This window comes from Haliotis cracherodii, unplaced genomic scaffold, assembly GCF_022045235.1.
Source record: "Haliotis cracherodii isolate W230 unplaced genomic scaffold, xgHalCrac1.p SCAF_7, whole genome shotgun sequence".
Classification (NCBI taxonomy): Eukaryota; Metazoa; Mollusca; class Gastropoda; order Lepetellida; family Haliotidae; genus Haliotis; species Haliotis cracherodii.
In genome coordinates this window covers 1,106,606-1,122,915 of record NW_027266330.1, presented here as the reverse complement: position 1 = coordinate 1,122,915, position 16,310 = coordinate 1,106,606, and the positions used below count along the sequence as shown (strand labels likewise).

The following is a 16,310-nucleotide window of genomic DNA, read 5'->3' as shown; positions in this document are numbered from 1 at the left end:
ATGTCTGTCGGATACACCGTACTGGCGCTCCTCCTTACCTCGGTGAGTGGAACTGTTTATACAAGGATCTATATTTACAGTTCGCCTTGTTGGGAGGAATATAACTGTTCATTTACAAATACTTCCAGGGAGTTTTAAACATTTGCGCTCCATGTGTTCGCGCACGCACACGCACACGCACACACACGTAATCCCGCCCACACCCACCTCTATCAATAGCTGGTTCATGACTTACAGCTCCATGTAAGGTCGCTATATGGCTGAAATAACGCCGATACGACGATAAATTGGAACTTCCAAGTCGGCAGTATCAAAATGTTAACCTTCAGAAAAAGCATAATCTGGATCAGTTACACACGTAAAATACAATCCACTAGCAGTTACCTCGCGACATAACCTCCTGGTGCTTTAACAGGATGTACCTCGTCAAATATGTTCAATGACGTTGCATCGAAATACTTTGCAGACCATTTTCACGTAACTTATCTCTGAACGAGTACCTGTACTATTGGACCCGTGAAGATCCGGGGTAGAAAAGGTCTTCAGCAGCCCATGCTTACCGTAAGAGGCAACTAACGGATCGGATGATCGGTCTCGCTGACTTGATGCATGTCTTTGTATCCCAATTTGCATGGATTGATGCTCATTCTATCATTCTAAAAGAGGTATGTGTTCACTGCTGGCGTTCATATACACTTTACCGGGGAAGACACGGCTTAGACTTCAGAAACCCTGTAGTACAAGGAGACCTACTGGATCGGGTGGTCGGGCTCGCCGACTTGGTTGATGCATGTCACCCTATACTAATTGCGTGGATCGATGCTCATGATATTAAATCACTGGATTGTCAGTCCAGACTCGATTATTTACAGACCGCCGTCGTATAGCTGGAATATTGCTAAGTGTGGCGTTAAACAACCAACCAACCATATGATGTAAGTGTATGTATGTGGAGGTGGCATCCTGTCCTTTCTCACTCTAACCTTTCCCCGCCAGGTCGTCGCTCGAGCGGAGATTCCCGCTGGTTACATCATGCAGGGTAGGTAACTCTGGACGTCAGTTGTGAGTTAAACTTTAACGTCACGTCAAATCGGGGAGAATAGGTCTTCATAAACCCCCTGCTTGCCGTAAAGCGACTATGCTTGTAAGAGGCAACTAATGGGATCGGGTGGTCAAGCTCGCTGACTTGGTTGATGCATGGCATTGTATCCCAAATGCGTGGGTAGATGGTCGTGTCAGTCACTGAATTATCTGGTCCAGATTCGATTAGACAGCCGTCATATAGCTGGAATATTGCTGAGTGCGGCGTTTAATAACGAACGTCACGTCGGTAATATTTCGGCCGTATTGTGACGAGAACTTTGAATAAAAACCAATCAAAAATATGTCGGCATTGGATGGTATAACTAGAATAGTTTAGATTTTAAAACTAGTTGAACATTTCTAAAATATTCAACGCAATATAAAAATAGGCTATAGATCGCCAAGACCAGTGCGGTCACAACGGACCGCGGGGACTTAAAATACTTATGCTACCTACATGGTTCCCAGCAGTACAACACATCCCTTCAGCTGCTGGCGATTGCACGCGAGTTTAGCCATTTTGGAAAACTAGACTGGCGTGATCTGTGGCCTGGCAGACTACTCAAGTTCTGTACTACTGCAGCAGCGCCCCCTAGGTCCCATAAAGGGGGATAAGTGGCCGGCAGCCTCCGGTCGGGAGCAGGGCCTATAACAAGAGATGTCATAATGTAACTCTCAGCAATGACATGCTCATACTATCGACCTGTGGTTCATTTGGTCGCTCCTGTCTCTAATACCTTGCAAAGCATTCCCACAAACGGTTCAGAAGCTAATCGTGTCAACGACCTTTTCAAACGTGAATCTGCTCCAAACCCATGATGCATTGTTAAAATGTGGGTTGCCGTGCAGTTAACTTTGGTGTTTATAAACTGCTGGTGCTTTTCTTAATGTTCCCCTTGCGGTTAAGGTCATTTGTCGAACGTGGTGGTTATAAACAATTTTTATATAGCCGTTTTCGTATAAAATCACGTGCCTGTGTCGGCAGTAACCCCCAACTGCGGTGCCAACGACAAAGCAGACGCCTCGGTCACCATCGTCACCGACCTGAACGCCAAGGCCAAGGCCGTATGTCTGGGTGGGAAGGAAGTGGCCTTCACCTCCACAGACGGGGTCAACTTCAACCTGCCCTTCTCCTACCCAGGTCAAGGCTCCAAGCCATGCTCCTTCACTGTAAGTACTATCAGGAGTTTAAGGACCGTGTCTTCAAAGTCTCAATTTCTCAAAATACAATAAGCAACCCTATCGGCCCCAAACTCAAGTTGTCCTTACCCGTTACGGACCAACCCTTCTCAACCGCTGAACCCATAAAAGGGCCTGGCGGTCCCGTATGCGAATTACGCATGTCGGAAAGCGGACGTAAAATCTCCTAATAGTTGGTCAATAAGTCTCCACCTTGTTTAAACTGGGTACATTTCTCCCGTGAGGATTTCTGGGTAGAATAGGTCTTCAGCAACCCATGCTTGTCGTAAAAGGCGACTAACGGGATCGGGTGGTCAGGCTCGCTGACTTGGTTGATGCATGTCATCGATCACAATTGCGTGGATCGATGCTCATATAAATCACTGGATTGTCAGTCCAGACTCGATTATTTACAGACCGCCGTTATAAAGCTGGAGTTTTGCTGAGTGCGGCGTTAAACCAATAAACCAACCAATTGAAAGGAACACATTTGTCTTTCGTGAAGATTATATAGGATTATTTTAGTGCTATATGAAAGTGGGGTTTCATGTCTGTACGTTCTGAGGTTGAAACAGTTCCATTTGTCGAATTGATAAACGTGTTTTACAGGCAGATTAGATGGTCTCGGTGGTTGACTTTTGCGATATATATTTTATTTTCCCTCGGTGCGACGTTTGTCATTGTATAGTGTGGTGTTTGAGCTGAATACAACTTGCGTGAACATTGGTAGCAGAGTGCGGCTACGATCACGGACCCCAGTGGTCCAGCACGCTACCACTGCTACATTTTATGTTTCAGAAACGCACGAAGTCGCGGGTGTACGCGGTGAAGGTGATCGTGTCGTACGGCGAGCCCGGCAGTCTGGTACACCAGTACACCGAGGAGTACACCGTCACCTGCACCTTCAGCCCCAAGGGGTCAGACAGCAGCAAGAACCAGAAGATTGCCGACACGTGAGAAACTGCAGCATTATAGCAGTCGATTCCATCTTTTACTCTAACTGCATTCTTAACATTGCCATAATCGCAGAAATATCTTATTTTGTTTTCTTATGATCTGCTCAATCGTAACTCAATCTGTGTACATACTCGCCGCCTAAAACGCGAACCTAAGAAATTTAAGTATATACGTTTCCAATGTGTACTATATGACAAAACAGTCAAGTGTTACCACGGTGACTTTATTATCACGCGATATGCTGCAACTGATTTCCAAACTTTACATGCTACTCTGGTGAAATCTCGAATCATTGATCTGACGTCACATATGATGCGTTCATGAGCGTCAGTTCACACAACACACCAGCAAGTTCGTTTTTGCACCGAACCAATCTAATCGTTAATATGAAGTCTTCAATATATTAACCAACATATATGGTATTCGCGTTTCTTTTGACAGCGAGTACAGAAGAACATGGATATAACGAACTACAAGTGACCGGAGAAATCGGTTCGTTATATATATATATTTGTGCTCGGAAACGTCCGCCATCTTGGTTATTGGCAGCTCGTAACAATTTTCAGGCGTACATATATTTCTTTGCAGTACAGAATGTGTTGGCTTATGACAGAGAGACAAGTAGAAAGTTTGTCTGGTCAAGTCAATTCATTCCTTCTGGTTCAGTTCCAGCGGCGACTTCCATGTGGGTACATGGTAGTTTTGTCATCCATAAACAATCTTCTTCTCCCCCTCAGCCTGATCGCGGCCAAGGAGATCCAGACGAACGTGGGCAGCACCAGCAGCTCCACCATCCACCTCAAGATGGTGGACGTCCTCGGCCACAACCTCAACGGCAGGAGCGTGGACCTGGGCAGGACGGTGCAGCTCAAGGCCGTCAATACAGGTACGCTAGTCTACGCGTCAGTTCACTGCCGCAAACCACGACTTCAAAACAGGGCTCACAGTTCTTGCTTAACAAAAAAAAGTGGTTCCTGAATTTGGTCTGTCCGCACAAACCATTTGAATAGAACCCGAAGGATGTCTCAATCCATGGGACTTGGATTTTTGACAAAACGATTTACCAGTTATTTTTATTTTTCAAGAAACCTATTAAAATACATCCGTAACGTTGCAGAAACGGATCCAGTCTCTGGAGACAATGTGGTGACTTCAAGGATGTAACATTCCACGGGCACTATGCTTTGAAGTTTCTCTCCCGTTTGACATGTTTCTATCCTACCCCTAAGAGCGCTGTACGTTGACTGGTCGTATGTTATCACTATTGCAGGTAGCGAGGCAGGGATCCGGCCCATCTCCTGTGACGCCATCGACGGCTCCTCGGCCCGATACGCCATTCTCCGAGCTGGGTGGGTATAGCTACGTCTACACTACCATGTGAAGTATTGCCATATGGTGACTGTTTTGGGTGGGTATAGCTACGTCTACACTACCATGTGAAGTATTGCCATATGGTGACTGTTTTGGGTGGGTATAGCTACGTCTACACTACCATGTGAAGTATTGCCATATGGCGACTGTTTTGGATGGGTATATCTAAAATTGGTAACCCCGATAATCGCCATTAAACATATTGGTGCTTGATGCTAAAAGTTTTTTCATCTTCTCCCTTTATTCGTATACAATTGAAAAACGTAGCACCGTAAATTAAAAATCAATGAATCACTTAAATAAAATGAGGCCTATGAAAAGTTGCAATTTTTAAGTTGCATTTTGCTGTCTTCACACAGCTTATTCAGTCTGCTATGGAAAGCGGGCATGTCTGCAAAACATAACACAAATGATTTTGCATGTATATTTTGTATTGATGAACACATGTTAATAGATTGCTCGAAAATGCCGGGTCATTGACCAAGGTTCTGATAGCACACATGGAACAGATCTACAAAGTGAAGGTCATCTGTTCTTGTATGATCAATAGTCCAAAAGTGACTGGCATCGTCGTCCCATGTATGCAATCGAATCCGGAATTGTTGCTCAGTAATGTTGAACCCCCTCTGCCTGCATTTCGTGTCACTGTCGGATATGTACGACTTGTTACACCTTTCCGTTCTGCAGAATGTAACGTGCCTACCTACGATGCATAACAAACGTTTTATTTTTCGCGGTAATGAGGTCGTCAAATCTACTTTCAATCGGCTGATTTATATCCATCCGCTCTCAATTTGTTTTTTCTTGATATTAATATTTCAATATTTCCTGATTCTACTGCATGTTTTTAGAAAATCTACATGGAGGTTAAGGCCATTCTAATGTCAGCCACAGGGGTGATGGTAAACTTGCCGTATGAAGCGACTTATGGATCGGGTGATCAGGCTCGCTGACATGGTTGATTCATGTCGTCGTATCCCATCGCTCGCATCGATAATCATGTCAATCAATGTATTGTCTTGTTCAGACTCGATTATTTAGACAGCCGTCATACAGTTGGAAGTGAGGCGTTAAACAACAAATTAAAGTAATCACCTTGTTTTTACTTTTGTTCAGTGTCCAAATTCAGCATTAAACGAGGAATTGATGGCATTTCAATCGTTGACGTGTGCTTGCAATGTCCATTTCACAATTTGCTTCAGCTGCGGTGATGGTATTGTCTTCCCAAAGAACATCGGCTTCACGACCATCGGGAAGAATACCCAAAGTCCGTATTTTGAAGCATTTACCGTCAACGTGAACTCCGCCTTGAAGTTTGAATGCAACTTCACGATGTGTGCATCCAGGTGTGACGGGGTAGGTGAATGTTTCTGGTGCAGTAGTGGCGGGCCCGTGAAGATCGGGTCTTCAGCAACCATGCTTGTCGTTAGTACCGATGCTCGTCGTAAGGGGCGAATAATGGGAGACATGGAGTCCATGTCTGTCCGGCGTCCATGTCTGTCCGGAGTCCATGTCTGTCCGGCCAACGCTAAATATGTAAAGGCGGCCATGAAGCAAAGCGCAACTGTCGTCCAACTGTTCACTTTAGATATACTCGGTCTCGCTATAGCGTTCTGTCATCGGTATCTTTTCCCCCCATGTTTTTTCCTCCAACCTAAAAGCTATTCTGTTTGCAGAATTCCTGCACCAATGCTGGCATCGGGAAAAGAGGTATGTGTTCACTGCTGGCGTTCATATACACTTTACCGGGGAAGACACGGCTTAGACTTCAGCAACCCTGTAGTACAAGGGGATCGGGTGGTCGGGCTCGCCGACTTGGTTGATGCATGTCACCGTATACTAATTGCCTGGATCGATGCTCATGATATTAAATCACTGGATTGTCAGTCCAGACTTGATTATTTACAGACCGCCGTCAATATAGCTAGAATACTGCCCGAGTGCGGCGTGACAAACACATGCCTACTTCTACTTTATCTAGTGTTGGCATCATGGAAAATGTTATGCAGATTTGTTACGATTACTCAAGACCATATTTTAATGTATGTGTATGAAAATATCTCGGTACAAACTGTTCTCAACGTAACGTTTCGGTGAGATTGCATATGTCCATTGTGCCTCCGCCTCGGCTGCTCAAAATGGCTGCCAATATAACATCAACGGACATTTTAAATGCCTGGACAAATGCTGTATTATGGGAACTGGTTCCCAGAATAGTAGTCGTTAGCCAATGGCGCAAAAAACAGTGATCCATGTAAGCACGGTGACGCTGAGGCTCGGTGACGGGTTCATTGCGTGTCGTCCTGCCCCGACAGTGTCCAGTGTGGCTCATAACATCAATCACTGGTTTGTCTGGTCCTCATTCTTTGTATCGCATTGCTAGAATCCTGCCCATACGCATTCAACACTCGCCGCAACTTCATTCACTGTTTGTTTTATTGTCAGATGTATCCGGGATGTCGGCACATCGAGGCTATGCAATGGTAGCTACTGACGCGATCGCCATCGTCAACACGGCTCCAGGCGAGGGAGGGGTGGGGGACGTTCATGTCGACAGGTCGCAGCAGTAACGTGTATCGCCATGGTTACGGGTTTTAATAAAAACTCCTCGGTCCTTGCGTCTGTTTATTTTTCTTTCCTTTCTCCGGACAATGATCTTGTCCCGGTATCCATGTTCTGGCGGAGGCGGGCCCTGTAGGCTGGCACTTGTCAGGACTATTACTTGTCAGGACAAGAACACCTGGCCACACACCTGCATGTACGCCGCTTAAATATGGTAGGTTAAATATTGAACTAGACGTAAAATGAGGTTGATTAACTCTAGCAAGTTTTTCAACCCACACTTCACGACTGCAGTTTACGTCGATACAAGACGCGGCCCCATTATCCGAGATATATTAATTACCTGCAGACTAGGCCCGTGAAGACCGGGTCAGAATAGGTCTTCAGCTGCCCATGCTTGTCGTAACAGGCGACTATGCTTGTAAGAGGGGACTAACGAGATCGGGTGGTCAGGCTCGCCGACTTGGTTGATGCGTGTCATCGGTCCCTATTGCGTCGATCGATGCTGTCGATGATCGATGTCACTGGATTGTCTGGTCCAGCCTGGATTTATTTAGACCCTCGTCATGTAGCTGGAATATTGCCGAGTGCAGCGTTGAAAAATAACAAATCTACAGACTATAAAAAATCGCCCTACCTCCTTCACCCCCGTGAATACAGGTGGTCATGACAAACATTGTGCAATTTATGAATAAAACTCATCTCGTACAGCTACAAACTTCACCTGGGGCATAGGAAATATTTCGGGAATAACCGAGTACATTGGGTTTGGCGATATATACACACTTGGAACTTCAGTTAACCGCTACAGACATTACAAGAAGCCGGTAGAGCCTGATCTGAAGTCCGGGCACAGTGTATCGAGGCAGTGGGGACGACCTAGGAAAGTTTCACAAGACTTTATAAGCACGCGTACAGCTTGTTCTGCACTATTATGCTGGGTCTGGGGGATATTGTTGCATCAATGCCGTACACAATCGAGGCTGGAGATTCTTCCTTGGAGTATCGACTTGAGGTCTGAGAAATGAGATGAGTTGCTTGAAAAAGTAGATTTCTCAACGTTGTCCACAGACTAGAACTCGAGGCTGTTTTTTAGAATGGTACAAACGAAGGAAGACAAGATCTAGACCAGATCTGAATTATTCGTGACCAACTCGTCGAATGTAGACTCGTGACCCTCGGAGGTTTCCTGATTGGCGCCTGAACAGAACTACTTCTGCCAAGAACGATAACTCTGTACTCGCCTCACTGTAAAGTTAATCTAGGCGCTAAAGCTCGGCTCGCTTATTCTTGTTGTAGGACACGTTAACCTCTACATATATTTTTACAAAGGTATTTGGCAAGCCATTCAACTTTCTGGGCTGTTTATCTTTTTATTTGCAAATTTATGAAGTTTTAATATATTAAAATTAGATGAAAACTGACGTGGTTTTCGGATTACGTAATGCCAACATTGATTTTCTGCCGCATGTTAGGTGTAGTAAATGTGACAGTCTTCTCAAGGCTTGAAACGACCGAATCTGTCCTTCCATGGACAGTCTTAACAAATAGTACACATTGTATATAAATTGCAAACATATGAAGGGATACAGAAGTAGTTCTAAATATATACTAACATAGTGAGACCATGTTAATATTGTCAAGTAGCCTATCCTTTTTCGTGACGGTGAGGGTTAGGGTTAGGGTTAGGGTAGCCTATCCTTTTTCGTGACGGTGAGGGTTAGGGTTAAGGTTAGGGTAGCCTATCCTTTTTCGTGACGGTGAGGGTTAGGGTTAGGGTAGCCTATCCTTTTTCGTGACGGTGACGGTGAGGGTTAGGGTTAGGGTAGCCTATCCTTTTTCACGAGGTTTAGGCTACCATATCCTTTTTCGTGAGGTTTAAGCTACCCTAATCCTAACCCTATCCTTTTTCTTGAGGGTTAGGGTAGCCTATCCTTTTTCTTGAGGGTTAGGGTAGCCTATCCTTTTTCGTGAGGATGATGGTTAGGGTAGCCTAAACCTCACGAAAAAGGAAAGGATTTTAAGATTAATAGTGCCCCTATTTTGATATTTATAATCCATGTACACAAATCCAACCGTTAATATTAATAAGATGTAGATGAACACTGTAAAAGAACCAATTATGAAAGTGGATTGTCTCTATATATCTCGGTGCACGGGATGGTTGTACTGTGTTATATAAGCTTAAAGTGATGTTCCTGGTACATATCACACAGGCACAATATAATAATGTATGGGCATGTGTGATGCATTATATATGCCTGTCATTGTATCCAGTAATATATCCTTGCTGTATAACTCCCTTGAACCCCCATGAACAAATCCCATGAATCCCCAACGTGTAATCGCCGTTCATCCGACCCGGACGTAACACCAGGACGTAACACCCGGACGTAACACCTTGACGTAACACATTCTAACAGCAATAGAAACAGGTCGTCACACAAGGCCGGTCACGCCTTGACCCCGCGTATACTTTCCTGGTAAGCTTCGGCATACCAATCACTCAGCACCTATAACTACACTCAGTGAACATTTTCTTACCCAGTTATGTGAAGTTCCAAACACAACATATACAAAAAAAGTTTGAAAATGTTTTACACAAATTTCATTTCTCATCGAAAACAACACATACTCTCACATGATCCGGAAATGTAAAACACGACGACGTGAACGGCACACGTCCTTCACTGTCAACATAAACACAACAAGGATGTCACTGAGCGCCACTCCTGAGGGTCACTCGAGTTTGTGGACACAAAGTTGACAGTGAGACAAGGACGTCAACAGTTAACATACAGCCAGGTGTAATACTCCCAGCTGACTGTGGGTCACTCGAGTCTGTGGACACAAAGTTTAGAGTGAGAAAAGGACATCAACAGTTTACCAGGTGTAATACTCCCGGTAGACTGTGGGTCACTCGGTCTGTGGACACACAGCTGACAGAGAGACAAGGACATTAACAGTTGACATACAGCCAGGTGTAATACTCCCAGTTGACTGTGGGTCACTCGAGTCTGTGGAAACAAAGTTAACAGTGAGACAAGGACATCAACAGTTAACATACAGCCAGGTGTAACACTCCCTGTAGACTGTGGGCCACTCGAGTCTGTGGACACAAAGTTGACAGTGAGACAAGGACATCAACAGTTAACATACAGCCAGGTGTAATACTCCCAATAGACTGTGGGTCACCCGAGTCTGTGGACACAAAGTTGACAGTGAGACAAAGACATCAACAGTTAACAAACAGCCAGGTGTAATACTCCCAGTTGACTGTGGGTCACTCGAGTCTGTGGACACAAAGTTGACAGTGAGACAAGGACATCAACAGTTAACATACAGCCAGGTGTAATACTCCCAGTTGACTGTGGGTCACTCGAGTCTGTGGACACAAAGTTGACAGTGAGACCAGGACATCAACAGTTAACATACAGCCAGGTGTAACACTCCCAGTGGACTGTTCGTCACTCGAGTCTGTGGACACAAAGTGTAGAGTGAGACAAGGACATCAACAGTTAACAAACAGACAGATAACTGGCCATCTGCAATCTCAGACATTCAGTTTGCAACATCGTCTGTTAAATGTCACTGTAAAAGTTAACAAGACATACACAACGAACTTCACGAATACAGTGTTATACTGGCCATAAACAAAATCGGACCCTCAGTTTCCACGTCGTAAGTATAATTTTACTATTAAAGTTATCCAGATATATACCACGAACTTCACCAATACAGTGTTTTACTGGCCAGAAACAAACACAAGTTCTGCTTTGCAAAGTCACAATACATAGTATGATGACAGTGGTCAATATCAACTACAAACATACTGTGGTGATAGCAAAAGTTAGTGATAATAATATATATTCACACAGCGGCGACAGTGGTCAAGCCTCTGAGATGCGGGGAACCAGGGATGATGAGCGATCCTCACAAGAAAGCTGGTTGCGATGTGATGAAATCGTGAGAGATACATTAACACGCTATTGTTCCCTTATATACAACTTACCCAGCCGCTAGGAGGTTCCACACAGTGCCCTCACCAGTCCATCGGCACTAGCAAATTAAAGAAATTTCCATAACCTACTATCACCATCCGCGGTATACCGAACCGGAGGTTCATACAGCTGTTGCTGAATAGGGCGTGTAACAACAAACAAACACAGAACGATGACATCTGCTTAATTTTATTGCACTGTGATTAATTTTCCCCAAGACTCTGCATGAGTTTGTAGAGGGTCATGCGACTCTTGTTCAGATTTTGTCTGATCAAGGTTACAACATATAAACGCCTGTGGATTCAAAATAACAAACTGACAAAATGACAAACATTCAAGGCGTCAGTAAAGCTTTCAAAACATTTTAGGGTAGACATGTGTAGGACATATCCAAGTTTGACGTATCAGTGACAAAAATAAGTCCGATGCAATTCCCTATTTCCCTGTACCATATGCTGCCGTGTTTTTTTCAGGTGAACAATTGACTTGCCTTTGCGTGTGTTTGTGACATGTGCCATCGGTGGGGCAGGATACGCTCACCTTTTCGCCGTATCAACCGTATCGTCACTATTTGATACTGATTCATAAACACATGCTCATGATATAGTCGGAATCGTACTATGGACTTCAGATTTCTACTTGTTTTGGAAAGAGTCTTGTCGCTGTGTTTGATTTTACGATTGTTACAACAGTAGCTCTGCTGTAAACATACGTGCCTCGTACTGACGCGGGCAAGGGACAATGTTACTAAGGAATGACACCATTAACTATATTCCACAGTGTTGTAAACTCCGTCTTTTGGTCCTGTGATACGCAGAATGGTAAGCATAAATCTTTCATAAGTCAGGGGTCTCCTGGAATTGTCACAAAGCAGCGCCTCATGTGGATTTGTGTCATCGTGACTCGGACGCAGGTGATGCAGAGCTGACACTGGACTCAACGTGAATAAATAAAACCCGAACTCTTTGGTGTTAGCAGATATATATTGAGTGAAGCACCATGGGCTGAGACCAGTGTTTTGTGTGGGTTGTCGAACAGAATCAACGGAATTACCGCCCAACTGCCATTTAACAAAATATGGCGATCGTTTTGCTCAAGCAGTTGCTCACACACATAGGTATGACAGGCATTTCACGCATGCAGCTCGGCAACTTCGTAAGCTAACATGAGGTAGGCACCCCGAACTAAGCAAGTCTTGCAAAGATTTCGTTCTACACCAGACGTCACTATTATGACGTCATATCGCTCATTGTGACGCGAAAGATATTATATACTTCAGTGGGGAGTTTTCTGAAGTTGAGGAAAGTGATATTTTTATTGCAGTGAACATAACACTTTGACGGAAACATTGTCATACAAAAGTTACCTCCCTTCAAATTGTCTCCCTTGTCGTAAGCCCGTACACAAACGCCCTTTCAGGGTTAGTTCCATATTGACGTGGCAAAATACTGACACTCAACAATATTCAAGCTATATGATGGCGGTCTGTAAATAATCGAATATGGGCCAGACAATCCAGTGATTCACATCATGAGCGTCGATCTACGCAATTGGGATACTACGACATACATCAACGAAGTCAGCGAGTCGGGCCACCCCAGCCCGTGTTTTTAGTGAAGTGGTAGGGAGAGAAAATAAACCGCCGCCGAGAAATATTTATCTTGAACCCTCTTGGTACCACGGGACCATATATGTCTTTTTTGAACTGTGATGTCAAACTATGATGAAATTTAGATGTCAAACACTGTGTGATCAAAATCAAAATAATTACGTGGAGGATAGCTAGAGAGTTTCCTGAGCTAATGGCAGCTGCCTGTTTTGTTGTCCACATGTGTGCGATGTGGAGACCGGGGAAATTACATGGTCCCTGTACACATTGTGGTATTAACTACCATGACTTACTGACTCACGTACTGTGCCACTCTGTGAGTAAGGGAACAATAAGAGAGAACTTACGGTGTGACATTGTGTGTATAGGGCCCGTTGACATCAGCGTTGAACTCCACAGCAAATCAGACTATGATCTTGTAGCTTGTTTGTTGTCCTGTAAGCCACCTTGGGATACTGATCCAGATACAAGTCGCTCTTACTCACGAAGTGTAATTCGAGGACTCTACCGCTTCCAATATATGAACGGAATTTACTAAGAACATCCGTTACCACAGTGGTATATGGTGGTATTCTCTGACAATGTAATTATTTTCATGTAATTATCGTTAATATTATACCATGGAGGAGTAACAGTTTTTATATATATATATATATCCCAATTGCGTTGATCGATGCTCATCCAGACTATTTACAGACCGCCGTCATATAGCTGAACTATTGCTGAGTGCGGCGTTAAACATCAAACAAACAAACAAGCAATGTTGGAAGTTCAAGCGAATGACAGCCAGTTTTGATCATGCACCCACATCACAATCGACGTTGGTCGAATCTTATACGATTATCCGGATAATTCACAACCCAAGCAGATTTCTATGAATCTTGTATTGTGTAATTCTGAGACGAGATGAAGAGAAATAATCCCATAATAAAGAACAAATATATGTCCGATACTGAATATAATTTTGTTCGTTTTGAAATATCTTTTGGGGTATTTGATTGCGTAAAATGGTTGCCAAACAGGTGCGTGTCCTGTCCAACTAGGATACACGGTAAACTATTTAATTGTTTATCTATTCAAGACATTATTTCCATGGTAAAAGCAGTCATTTAATGCTGTGTCGCAGCCATGCTGTCACCATCCATTTCGCTATTACTTCCTTTTCTTTAGTATGAAGAACGATTTCATCATTTCTACTGGGTTTGTTTATACCTAAATGTACACAGTTTCAATATTGATATTTGATTTGGAATAGTTTCGTTCCTCGGGAACAAATCACCACAAAAATATATTGTACTTATCCACAGCTTATTTTCTAAAAGTGACCTGAGTTACAACAAACTGGTGCCAAGTATAGCGGAGTTATGCCCCTTTTCTTTGTACCAGGGTAACCGCTCTGTCGTCTTTTGTTTTTGTCATTTACATTGTTGTTCAGATATACGGTAGTATTCTCTTGGCTCACAGTTTCCGTAAAACTTCTAAGTAAAAAAATCGTCGCACAGTAATGTTATCAGTGTACGATAAAGAACGGAGAAATTTGCTGTTTTTCAACGCAGAATAAATTTTCGAGCATCACTCAGCAGTGTCTTTGTCTAACCGGTTTAATATTTACAGTTATTTACACCATCAGGCAGTAAATGTAATATTCTACATATCTGTGTAATTGTATAGACGGCGGTTGATCCAAAAAAACTCGGCACCCAGAGGGTTAACTTCTATAAAAATGACAGCAATACCTTTGTGCATTTCAGTTAACCACTTATGGATACGATGTGCTGTAAAGTTCGATATTGATTTGTTTTTACTTTCATTGAAACTGTGATAATGGCGCTGTGGTTTGCTGAAATAGTATTTGCCTCGCGCCTAATGTACATGTAACATGCTTTCATTGTACCAGACCATTGACCAGAAATTATTGAGAATTTAAAGATTGTATTATTTTTTTTCACTCATTACTCACGTATTAAATGTGAATATTAGTACAACATAACTCCAGCTTCAAAGACAGGTGAACACTTAGTATTTTGTCAAGTATCCTTGGGCAGCAATGCAGGCTTCAAGGCGGCGGGGCATACTACTGATCAAAGAAGTTAGAAAGTCGTGGTTCATGCGGTCCCAATATCGGACCACCACTTCTTTCATTTCAGCAATATTTGTCAGACTTTTTTTATTGACACTTTCCTTCATAAGCCCCCAAACATTTTCTATTGGATTTAGGTCAGGGCTGTAGCTTGGCCAATCTAATAATGTCATATTTTGGTTCCAAAACCAGGCCTGAGAATGCTTTGAACGATGTTTTGGGTCGTTGTCTTGCTGGAAAATCAAAGAATTTCCATAGAATACTTGAGCAGATGGAAGTAAATGTCCCTCGCTCACTGTTCATATTCCCTTCAAAGACACACAGGGGCGTTGCCCCTAACACAGATATGCCACCCCACACGTGAAATGTTGGACTGTACTTTGGGCGCTGATACAAAGGTTTTTCAGTTTGTTTGGTCCAGAATTTTAGTGTATTAGGAAACAGCCACACAGATCTTTCATCTGAGAAAATCACATTGTCCCAGTTAAAATTTCTTTGCTCTAAACACCAGTTCAACCTTCTCTCCTTTTGTTCAGGTTTCATGATCGGTGATGGAATTCCTCGACTTTTCTCCCAACCTATTGCATGCAGGTCAGTTCTAATTGTCTCCTTACAGACAGCCACAGTTCCTCTATCAATCATATCCAGTCTTAAGTTTTTTAAACGCCTTCGTTTGTTTTTAGAAACCAAAATACCAAGCCGCCTCCTGTCACCGACTGTCAATTTTCTGGGCCTACCTGCGCCTCTCTTGTGCTCAATGCCATCTCCACTTTCAATATTTTTCAAAACACTATAAACAGTGGACAAAGGGATGCCTGTTCTACTTGAAATCACTTTAGCTGATCTGATGTCCTTGTTATAATACTCTAAAATCAACCTCCTCTTCTCTAAATCATCCATACTGAGGATCACTGAAAATGACGTCTGCTATCAAGTGAAACAAAGGGGGATAACTCTTGAAAAACTAATGAAATAGGATTAACTAAGTTGTCTCTCTTGAATGAAACCAAGAACTTGATAGCTAGTCAGTGTTTTTTATACTACATATCCACTTGAACATATCCCTAAAATTCTCAATAATTTCTGGTCATACTATACTTGATAACTTATCATGCATGTAAAATTATATATTATCAAATACTCACCAGAAAATGAAATACATAATAACACCATTGTGTTCGTATACGTATTAACAACATTCTGCAATGGATTATAGATCTAATTAATATCAGATTTACAAGGAATATACACTGTCCTCTCGTTTATCGTATGGTAATCTATCATAAGTCTTTGACTTTTATTTAATATTATGTAGTGTCAGCAATGAGTGAACGCTTTCATTCTTCGTTCAATGTATTTGCAATGTGCAATGTTATTTGTGTAGGCTTAATAGACGGTCGATGATTCTGTTGCCCGGACAGGGGCGCGAGGCTTGACCTCGCGTGTTGTGACGTGCATGGCGTCACGT

At 43.1% G+C, this 16,310-nt stretch overlaps 1 protein-coding gene across 1 annotated transcript; it reads left to right on the top strand.

Annotated features, from left to right (window-relative positions):
- Positions 1-7,160, top strand: LOC139448227 (vitelline envelope sperm lysin receptor-like). Its single transcript, XM_071229745.1, has 9 exons — positions 1-42; positions 997-1,039; positions 2,069-2,253; positions 3,061-3,215; positions 3,957-4,105; positions 4,490-4,568; positions 5,793-5,946; positions 6,267-6,300; positions 7,036-7,160. The coding sequence occupies exons 1-9, from the start codon at positions 1-3 to the stop codon at positions 7,158-7,160; spliced, it is 966 nt and encodes a 321-aa protein (XP_071085846.1).
- The last annotated feature ends 9,150 nt before the right edge of the window (positions 7,161-16,310 follow it).